The sequence below is a fragment of the Vigna umbellata genome, chromosome 5, assembly GCF_029865625.1.
Source record: "Vigna umbellata cultivar VRB3 chromosome 5, Vumbellata_1.0, whole genome shotgun sequence".
NCBI classification, from domain to species: domain Eukaryota; kingdom Viridiplantae; phylum Streptophyta; class Magnoliopsida; order Fabales; family Fabaceae; genus Vigna; species Vigna umbellata.
The window spans coordinates 32,506,202-32,517,902 of NC_142169.1; the positions used below are offsets into that span (position 1 = coordinate 32,506,202).

The following is an 11,701-nucleotide window of genomic DNA, read 5'->3' on the forward strand; positions in this document are numbered from 1 at the left end:
AGTCTCCAAAATTCATATAAGTCCAAAACACAAACAAATTAGCAAATGTAATTTTGTTTCTTAATTTTACAAAATAGAATATTTTGAATATTTTAGTGAAAACATTCAAAATCAAGCAACAACTTATTTACATCTATTAAAAGTATTTTTTTATCGTAAAAAGAACGTATTTTTCGTGGTGGAAAAAGATAGATGCTTAACAAGTTGAGTTTAACTTTAAAAATTGGACACCAAATTTCTTGAAGACGATGAGAGAATATTCGAGAGGTATAACTATTAACTTTTTTATTGTTATGTTTTTTTTGGTGAGTTAACTAGTGCCCATATCTATTTTTTTTATATATTTTTAATTACTGATTGAAATTTTTTATTGTTTTCACTTCAAATACATATACCCTAAATAAAGTTTGTGATTTTATGAAGTGGATTTTGTTTTTGTTTTTATTGTTGCATGGGTTACACGTAGTACATATTTGTCGCTATTGTATTCTGTCAATTATGTTTTGCGTTATATTTGTCCTCTTTTTTATTGTAAAAAAAATGGTTAATTTACTCCTCCATTTTCCTCTTTTTCAGCTTCTGAATTCCCCTTGGGATGTCTGTTTTCATCAATTTGAAAAAAAAATATATATCGCCATGGATGGGCAGCATCAGATTTGGGAGCACAGTTTAATGGAGGCAAGTTCCAGAGCATTAAGTGGTGATGGCTATGAAAGAAATTTAAATGGATGAAGGTATCACATCAAATAAGGATACAGTAGTAATTTCAATTCCTCTTCTGTCATTCTATTGTAGTAATCTTTGAAATTTGAATACCATGACGCTCAGAATGTTGCTATTTCATAGTCATTGCATATTTTTGTGCTATAATAGAATATGTAGCCGTGAATTTATTATATCACTATTTAATATTTAATTATAATAGTGCATAATTTTTTATTAATTATATTTAAATTATAACTATTACTATGAGGTTATAGTTGGTTGATCCGGTTTGGTAACGTACTAGTCTGAAAGGACGGAGCTGTTAAACGTTCAATCACTCAATACTCAAATTGTAATTTGACATAAAGAGCTGAAGATTGAAAATTCATTCACTTTATTTTAGCGCGCGAGACCCTCTTCTCTTATCAAACTTTTCTCGAATGAAGTTTGTCCTGCTCTATAGGCGCATTATGCTTTCTCTCTATAACGGGTGATAACACTTTATTCCGACAAATCCACCTTTTGAAGGTTAGTTTTCGTTTTTCGTTTTGAAGAACTTGTTTGCTTCCGATAAATCATTGAGCCAACTAAAACAAATAATTTAAATATAAATGAATCAATAGTTAATAATTTCACATATTCTTAGCATAGTTAAAATAAACTTAGTAACAAATTAAAAAAATATTTACTATATCTAACTGTGTTGTGTCATTGGTGGGGTGGTAAAATAGGTTAATCTGATCTGTTTTGATCCAATCTGTTTTACCTGCCGAAAATGATTCAGGTCAGATTCGCAAGCTACTAAAAAACAGTTTAGAACTGTAATTTATCCAAACATAGGACGGAACAGCAGACTGTTCTGTCAATCTTATATTAGTTTTTTAATTTAAAATTTTTAAAATTTATTTTTATAAATACATATAAATAAATATTAAAATGTATTTAATTATATAAATAATTTTTAAACTTTTGATTAATTAATTAATGTTTTCAATAAGATAAATTAAAATAATTATTCTATTATAATAATTACAACTTAATTTATGAGTATTAATAATTTAAATTTTAATATTATTGTATATTTATTTTCTAAAAAATATAATAAAAAAAATTAATATTTTAAATTATTTAATTTTAATTTGAAAATAAAAATGGAGTTTTCTTGGGGGTTAATCAATTATTATCAATTTTTTATGTAAGGGAAAAAAAGGTTTTAAGTAATAAAAAACACTTTAGGCTAAAATGAATGTAATGAATAAAAAAATTTCAAATTATTTTAATTGGGACAAATAAAATTAAACAAGAAAAAAAATGATTTTCTAAAAGAGTAGTTAACTTATTTTATTCAAATAAGAAAATAAAAATTTAAGATATTTCAATTACTCAATCAAAATAAAAGAAATAAATAAATAAATCAATTATAAAAAATTTCAAATATAATGTATTTCAATTTTTTGAGAATGATAAAATTCCTTATCCAAAAATTAGGGTTTGTAGTCTTTGGTTTCCTTAAATTACTCTATACTCTGTTAATCTTGTTTTCTTATTTTCTAACTCGAAAGATTATTTATCACTTAAGAAATAGAAGGAACAAGACGAGGAGGAGATCTTAATACCTCACTTTTCCACATCATTAATCACAATTTAATAACTAAATAAAATTACTTTTACAACAACTAATCACAATTTAATAACTGATTAAAATTATTTTTACCATCACTAATCACATTTTAACAACGGATTGAAATTTCTTTTACCATTTCTAATCACAATTTAATAACTAATTAAAATTACTTTTACCATCACTAATCACAATTTAATAGATAATTAAAATTATTTTTGCCATCACTGATTACAATTTAATAACTAATTAAAATAAAATTTATTAAATTAATAGAAATAATGAAAGAAGCACATAACTGAAATCCGTCTTAAGCCTACACTTACACTAGTGCAGAAACGGCTTTTTACGTCCGATATTTTGGCCTTTTGACGTCCGGCGTACGCCGGACGTCTATGCGGTAGACGTCCCTCAGACGTCCGTCGTGCCAGGACGGACGTCTATATGAACGTCCGCTGCCTGAGGACGGACGTCTATATGAACGTCCCGCTCTGCCTGAGGACGGACGTTTATATAAACGTCTGCTGCATCAGGACGGACGTTTATATGAACGTCCGTTCCTGAGGACGGACGTTTATTATAAACGTCCGCTGCCTCAGGACGGACGTTTATAATAAACGTCCGCTGCCTAACCACGGACGTTTATAATAAACGTCCGCTGTCTGAGGACGGACGTCCATATAAACGTCCGCTGCTGTCTGAGGACGGACGTCTACCTTGCTGAGTTCTTTTGGTGTAGGGCTGGGGTGGGACGTCCGTATGTGCACAGACGGACGTCTATAGACGTCCGACTGTACACTAACGGACGTCTAGTGGGCGTTTTTTTTTTAAAAATTTGTTTGTTTTTTCAATAGAACCACACCTGAAAAACAGAAAAATGTCCCAGAACAATTCTCCAATAACATAAATATGCGTTTTATATAAACAAATTTCTACTTAATGTTCAATCCACTACCAAACTATTAACATAAAAATAAAACTAAAACCAAACAATGTTCAATCAAGAAGAAATATAACTATTCCTAACTCCATCTTTGTAGAAGATAAGCGGTCCACTCCTGCCTTATCTGGTTAATTGTGTCCTCTGTAATAGGCGATGTAGTCTTGAAGCGCTGCAAAATTCAAGAAAGATTCATTATTGTTTCATATATAGTTGAAGATGATTTTGATTTGTAATGTATTGAAGGTATACATCATTACCTCATTCCAGTCATCTGTAATGACAGCTCGAATGATGGTCTTAATCCAACACATCACATAGAAGCCACATTCCCATGAATCTACTTGCTGGTTACACTAAAATAACAAACTAAATAGTTAAAAATTTAGATCATTCAATAACATAAATGAATTAGAAACTATAAATGACTTACAACCTTTGGATACAAAATTTGAACCAATTGACCACGAGATTTACCAATAACTCTGTACAGATTGAAAACACAAAGTATAATTAATATGACTATTTTATCATAAAAGTTGAAGGTTAACATCAAATTGAAGTCATTTTTTGGAGAAACACTTACCCTTGAAGCATGGTTCTCAACTCAGTTTTCATCCTCCTGTGCAACGAACAAAACCATATAATTTTACATTGTTTGGGAATGATGACCATCAGCTGCCAGTGAGACCTATCACGAAGGACAAATAGTTATTCAACTAATTAAGGAAACTATAATAATAAACTGACCACATATAAAAACACGTACCCGTCAATGTATGGCACAAGGTATACGTCTCTTTTGGACTCATCCATCCATGTTTGCAAATAATGTTGTCTGTTTTGAAGTGTGTTAGCAGACGGTTGAATGGTCTGAGGTTCAACAAATCCGTACATGGAAGACCGACCTTGGTCTACAACGATTGTGTCCATGTACCTAAAACAACAAAGTTAAGTCGTTAGAAACTATATAAGAATGTAAATAAAAGTAATATCAAAGACCAAATTGACTAACTTACATGCACCACAGCTGAATGATGGAAATATTCAACATCCTGTCTCCCTCAATCACCTCCAATGCATCAGAAAATGTGATATAAACTGGCACATGTGGGGGAAGACCAAATACCCTCAAATCCCAGTATAGTTCTAATGATGCTTTCTTCAATCTGGGTAATTTTGTCACTAACTTTGATATAGGATCATCCTCTGCTTCATGAATGTCATCATCTTCATGTATGACTGTATCATGAATTGGCTGCTTCTGAGGACGTGTGAACTGAAGATAAGAATTTACGTCAAAGCTTTATAAACAATTATATGAAGACAATTAACATAGAAATACTAAGGAAAAAGACATTATATCTTCTTAAAACGGGATAAACCACATGTTGGACAATAGTTTAACGAAGCAAACTCCTTTGTGTACAAAACACAATCATTAGGACAAGCATGTATCTTTTGATATTCAAGACCCATTGGACATAAAAATTTTTTGGCCTCGTAATTACGAATAGGTAGAGTATTATTTTCTGGAAGCATCTCCTTCAACAACTCCAACAACTCGGTGAAACTTTTATCGGTCCATCCATTCCTTGCTTTTAAACTAAACAACTTTAAAGTTGAAGACAAGCGTGTAAAGTTTGAGCATCCTGGGAACAACGGTTGCTCTGAATCATTAATAAGAGTATCATACAAATTAGCCCTTCCAAAATTATCTTCACCGACATCACGTATCATGTCCTCTAAATGGTCACTCATCCATTCTTCCACATAATTTGTTCCTCGTGACGTGGTAGGCTGCTCAAGTACTTCTCCATGCCTAGTCCAAACGGTATAAGTCCTCATTATGCCGTACATGAATAGATGGTCACGCACATTGCCTAAGTCTTGGCGTATTTGATTAAGACAACGCACACAAGGACAAAAATATGTCCCGTTGACAGACTTAGCATTTTGTTCAACGTATTGCAAGAACTGCGAAACACCCTTGTCATATTCTTCACTCATGCGACGTTCGTTCATCCATCTTCGATCCATACTATGTTCGTAAAATCATCAGTTCAAGTGTTTTAACTCTCACAAGGTTAGGCCCTACCCATTCAAAAAAATTAATTTTCATAATTTGCTCAGCCACGTGCATTGAAGTCTACGTCATAAAATTGATACAATTTCGGCAGCATTTCGCATTGGTCTCCAAAATACACGAAATGAGAGTAGTCAACGATGACCACAATCAAATATGCATCCGGAGAACAACACAAGTACTGAACCGAAATTTCATCAATCTTATCCTTAAACTCCAATTGACATGGTATTGCAAATTATGAAAATTAATTTTCTCAAACTGTCCAATCGGACAATTCAAAATTTAACACAAACGATTAAAACATTAATCGTTTGTCTTAAATTTCAAACGGGAACTAAGTGGCACTCAATGTATGACAATAACTAATACACATTTTACACAATAACACATACATGCATACACAAAATTTAACAGTAAAAAACGTCCATACACTAATACACATTTCTTAATCGTTTAACACAATAACATAACTAATACACATTTTACAGTCAAAAACGTCCATACCACATACATGCATACACAAAATTTTCAACCAACAAGCTAACCTGAAAAGTAGATTCCAAATGAGAAGGAGGGAAGTGGAGGAGTATACGGCCCAACACGCAGTCCAAAAAGACTCAAGGAAGCCGCCCAAGAACACGCAAGAGTCTGCAAAAAAACGGACCCAAAACCATTTTTAATCGGTTCAAATCAAAGACATGTCATCACAGAGCAATGTAATCGGATTAAATGTAATTTTAAACGGTCCAAAAGTGAGAAAACCAACCTGGAAATGTCAACGGCGCAGCAGCAGCAGCTCGCGTTCGCGGGGAAGAAGACGAACAGTGAATGGTCACGGTTCGCGCTTTCCATTTTAATGAACATAGACGTCCGGGCCACGTGGGCACGGACGTCTATAATATTATAGACGTCAGGCCCGCCACTAATAGGACGTTGTAATGAATTTAAAATTGAATTTCGCGGGGCTTTAAACGTCCGTTAACATGGCTCGGACGTCTATAATGTTATCAACGTCCGTCCCAAGACGGACGTCTAAAATTCTGATGAAAACCTAAACGATTCAATTACCCATGTCAGTGCACTGAACGTCCGTTATCAGGGGCGCGGACGTCTATAATATTATAGACGTCCGCGCCCCAGAGGACGGACGTTCAGAGGAGATAAAGTAATTATTACCCCACCCACTCGTCAGTGCACTGAACGTCCGTCCTGAGGGGGCGCGGACGTCTATAATATTATAGACGTCCGTGCCCCTCAGGACGGACGTTCAGTGCACTTAAATCAATTAGTACCCCAGCAGCTCTGTCAGTCCTCTGAACGTCCGTTCTGAGGACGGACGTTCGGGCTCTCCCAGGACGGACGTTCGAGGTTAATGAACGTATTCACCACGCGCACGGACGTCCGCTCACCTCAGGACGGACGTTCCAGGACTGAAGCCAATATTATAAACGTCCAGCTCGACCCAGGACGGACGTTCAGAGGATGACCCTGTCAGGACGGACGTCCGCTCACCTCAGGACGGACGTTCAGAGATTGAAAACGTTAGCCTATAAAACGTCCGTGCCCCTGGGACGGACGTCTATAATACTATAAACGTCCAGCGCGACCCACGACGGACGTTCAAGGATTGACAAGGCAGCCTTTAAAACGTCCGTCCGCTTGTGACGGACGTCTATAATGTTATAAACGTCCGGTTCGACCACGGACGGACGTCTAGAGGTCCACTTATTTACTATAATGCCACCGGTCACATATATACGTTGGGGATTCGTGGGACGGACGTTTATTGGGTGACGTGAAAAGCCGTTTCTGCACTAGTGTTATATCTTTTCACTTAACTTAGAAGGTTTAATTAAAATTAACTGTTTACAAGTTATAACTGAAAATAATTATTTAAAAGTTTCAGTCACTAATTAAAACTTATTAATTAACATCAACACAAAAACCATTAATTTTTATTGAAATTTTCAATTTTTTTTTCTAAAAATATAACTGAAGAGTTCATTTACATGCTACATAAATAATTTCAAAATTTTCTGTAATTAATTTTGTGGAACAAATTTAAAAATTATGACAATGTAAAACTCTTTGCTATCAATATATGCACTAATTCTTAGTTACTTGGAACACCTAATCGGTGAAACTAAGACAATGAGGTAGTGGATAATATATATTCAGTAAGAAAATCTTTTAATTATATCTTATTATTCCTTTTATGTTAGTATATGCATGTTTTTTATTTTAATTATTTACTCCTTTTTTTATAACTACTATTATTATTATTATTATTTTTAAATAATAATATTTTATAAAATAAAATTAAAATACATTTTTTAAATTTAATTTTATTAAGTAACTAAGTAATGAATTATCATAAAAGAGAAAAAGTAGTATAAAAAACAATTAATATTATGTGCACTCTTTACGTTAATTTTGGTTAACAAATAAAAAAAAATACCATTTGTATACTGTATGTCAGTTAAACGTTTTATTTCTGTTGTATGTTAAAATTAAGTTCATAACTGACCGTTAATAATTAAACGTTATATTACATTGATTCTTTAAATGTTATAAATGAACATTTAATTCTAAATAATTAAATGTTATAAATGAACATACTTATTTAAGTCTAAATCCAAACATAAAATTCAGTTACCTTTTATATCTTATCATTAATTAATAACATATATAAGGACAAACATCTTTGTTAATTTTTCTTTAAATATTAAAAAATAAATTTTAAGTCTGTTTATACTTACAAAATCAATTGGTTTATAATGAAATATTTATATTCCTTTATATATTATGAATTGGTTTTATCTTCGTTATGTAATTTCAGTACACATTCATACACTAAGGTATATAGATCTTATGTATAAAATTAGAGACTAATGAATGATCCGATAATAGGTACAATAAACTCAACAAATATTAAATTTTATTGGATTAGACTCTAACTCAAAACGTTGATATCATGTTAAGAGGTGAATTTGAAGTTTAACTCAACTTTACAAAACCAATTATAACATAATGTTTGTATCAAATTATATATTTTTTAAATTGGCAGTTGACGTGTTATTTATTTTGTTCTTTATTTAAATTTTTAACCCACCATTTTGTCATGGTTTGACCCATCGAAATTACATTTTTTAAAATAGATACTTTAATATAATTAAAACTTAATAATACTTACCAAATGTTTTTAATATATATATATATATATATATATATATATATATAAATCTAACTTTTAAATAACAAAATTAAAAAAATTAAAAATTAATAAAAAAGTTAACGAGCAACCCACTAACATGTCCTTTGATAGAAAAATTAAAATTTCCATTTTATTCTTCTACGCGAGCCACTTCGTCCCATCTCATTTTTTGTGGGCCAACGAAAGGCAAACTAAAATGGGACAATTTGACCCATTTTACCATTCCTTTGAACACTCCTGTTGAATATGACCTAAATAGACTATGTGTTTCTTAAAAATGATTTAATATTGTGTGGATCGAAAAAAAATGCTTAAAAAATTTCTATAAACAATTTTCATTAAAATGTCAAAGTAAAATTTATTTCAAACACAAATAAGTAAAGACAAAAGGTTTTAAATAACTTCCTTTGAATTATATGACTATTTTTTACGTGTTTATTAAAAGAAATATGATGCAAGGGCCACAGAAATAATGTAAGGAGCACAGAAATGATATGAGTAACTTTTGTCCTATATAGGTTTCCACATCTATTTAAACTCCATCCTAACGTTCTTGTTTTATCAAAATCCATTATCTTTTAATACCATTCCTTCATTTTCTCTATCTTTAATTTTTGTTTGGTTGTGTAAATTTAGCTTTTGGGTTTTGGGGTTTGGGAAGAAGTCATGGGGTTTCAAAACTTGGTCTGGATGAGTTTTATGATGATCTTGTGCATCAGTCTATACGTGAATTGCATTGATATTGCTGAAAAAAGAATAGTTGCCCAAAAACCTAACGATTTCATCAAACGAAATGGCACCCGTTTTTTCCTAAACGGGAAGCCACACTACTTCAACGGATTCAATGCATATTGGCTAATGATTTTTGCAGCCGACCCATCTACAAGTTCTAAGGTCACTACAGTTTTTCAAGAAGCTTCCAAACATGGTTTAAACTTAGCAAGAACATGGGCATTCAATGATGGAGGTTACAAAGCCCTTCAAACTTCACCTGGTATTTACGACGACAATGTTTTCAGGGTACTGTATCGTTACTCCCCTTAACTATATATCTTTGAGCTCTTCATTCACACATACTTTGCAGTTTTTTTATTTTTAAAGATGTCACCTTGCATGGTTTGCAGGCATTGGATGCTGTGATATCAGAAGCAGGAAAGTATGGCATACGATTGATTCTAAGCCTGGTAGATAATTGGAAAGCTGGTGGTGGAAAGAATCAGTATGTTCAATGGGCAAAACAACGTGGTCAGAGCGTTAGAACCGAGGATGACTTCTTCTCTAATCCCCTCACTAAGCAATTCTACAAAAATCATGTCAAGGTATGACAACGATAAATATGCACATGCATTCTCAACTATTATCATTTTTCATTAAGCGATAATGTAAAATAAAATACCTCTGCACTATAAAAATATTCTAATTAATGACTGTATCTAATGCAGACAGTGTTGACAAGAAAAAATACAGTGACTGGATTATTATACAAGGATGACCCCACCATTTTTTCGTGGGAGCTCATGAATGAACCTCGTTCTTCAGACTTTTCCGGGAAACAAGTTCAGGTAATTTTATGTGTTGTCATTGTAAAAAGAAAAAAAGTGATTATGATGTATGAAAAGAAAGTTTATTAACTTACAGGATTGGGTGAGTGAGATGGCTGCTTATGTGAAGTCCATTGACAACAATCACTTACTGCAAGTAGGGCTTGAAGGGTTTTATGGTAATTCAATGCCACAAAGAGGACTGATCAATCCTGATGGAGTCCATGCAGGAACTGATTTCATTTCTAACAACCTAGTTCCTGAAATCGATTATGCTTCCATTCATGCCTACCCTGATCAATGGTAATAAATATTTTCATTTTTTCACTGTGTGATAAATATGCAAACTTTACTATATGTGTAAATTGATGGTTGGTTTCTGCTGCAGGATGGCGCGGTTTAACCAATCACATCAAGATGTCTTCACTGAAAGATGGGTTAGCACGCATATTCAAGATGCACAAAATGTTCTACGAAAGCCCATTCTTATTACGGAATTTGGGTTAAGTGCAACATTTCAAGGATTCACCAATGCTAAAAGGGATCGATTGTATGCAAAATTTTACAAATGGGTATACGGCAGCGCTAGCCAGAGGGGACCATGTGCTGGTGCAGCTTTTTGGCAACTATTTATTGAAGGAATGGATAACATGGCTGATGGTTATGTAATCATCTTTCAACGAAATCCTTCTACTACCAAAATCATCGTCCAACAATCTCTAAGAATGTCTCGTATTCAATAATCATGTACAAGTTGTTCCTTAAATCAAATAAATGATTATCATGTATAGACTATAACAATAATAAAAATATGACATGTTTGATTTGCACTCTTAGAATTTGTAATATTCTTTGGTTGGCATAAATTAATCTCTAGTGTTTCTTAAACTTATGTTATAATTTAAGTAAGAAGTTAAAAATATGAGGAAATCTTTATTTTATTTATTAGAGACTTTAATTAATCTATTAAAATTTCAAAAGTTATCTGTGTTTTTAATATATACATAAACTCATAAAAATTAAAATTCTAGAGTAAAAAAAAAAAGTTGTGCTCGTGACATGTCCTTTGACAAAATAGGTTATGATTTTGAAAAATAATATTTTCACACGTAAATTTTTTATTTATTAAATATTATTCTTTTTTTGTTTTTTATTTTACTTTTGTATTATGTATCAAATAAATGGAAAGTGTCACACTCTATCATTATTTTAATATTTTCAATTTTCTCTTACACAGGATCAATCATCCTACCCCTATTTTATTGGACAAATGAAACTAAAAAAGTTTCTTAAAAATGATTTAATATCACGGAAACTAAAAAAAATTGGTTAAAAAAGTTCTATAAAAAATTTATATTAAAAATGTATTAAGTAAAATTTATTTCTCTCGTAAATAATAAGTAAGAATAAAAGGTATAAAAGTATAATTTGCTTTGACCTTTGTGACCATATTTATTAAAAGTAATATGATGGCAACAAATGTGAAAAAGTGGTGCTTAGCGCCACCTGGTCTTCTAAGACTCTTCTTTTTTAATTCTTCTTATTTCTTTAGGATTGCAAGCTTCTTCGAATTGGTAGAGAATCTTCTTGA

General features: G+C 32.0%; 1 protein-coding gene across 1 annotated transcript; it reads left to right on the forward strand.

Annotated features, from left to right (window-relative positions):
* Window positions 1-9,148: 9,148 nt before the first annotated feature.
* Window positions 9,149-10,940, forward strand: LOC148198148 (mannan endo-1,4-beta-mannosidase 4-like). Its single transcript, XM_088091427.1, has 5 exons — window positions 9,149-9,589; window positions 9,694-9,888; window positions 10,012-10,131; window positions 10,208-10,413; window positions 10,499-10,940. The coding sequence occupies exons 1-5, from the start codon at window positions 9,236-9,238 to the stop codon at window positions 10,851-10,853; spliced, it is 1,230 nt and encodes a 409-aa protein (XP_087947553.1). The 5' UTR covers window positions 9,149-9,235; the 3' UTR covers window positions 10,854-10,940.
* The last annotated feature ends 761 nt before the right edge of the window (window positions 10,941-11,701 follow it).

Bases quoted from the DNA above. Each gene is read 5' to 3' on its own strand.
- LOC148198148 (XM_088091427.1), top strand. From the start codon at position 9,236: ATGGGGTTTCAAAACTTGGTCTGGATGAGTTTTATGATGATCTTGTGC. The intron at 9,889-10,011 runs GTATGACAACGA...TATCTAATGCAG, and splicing joins TCTACAAAAATCATGTCAAG to ACAGTGTTGACAAGAAAAAA. The intron at 10,414-10,498 runs GTAATAAATATT...TTTCTGCTGCAG, and splicing joins CATGCCTACCCTGATCAATG to GATGGCGCGGTTTAACCAAT.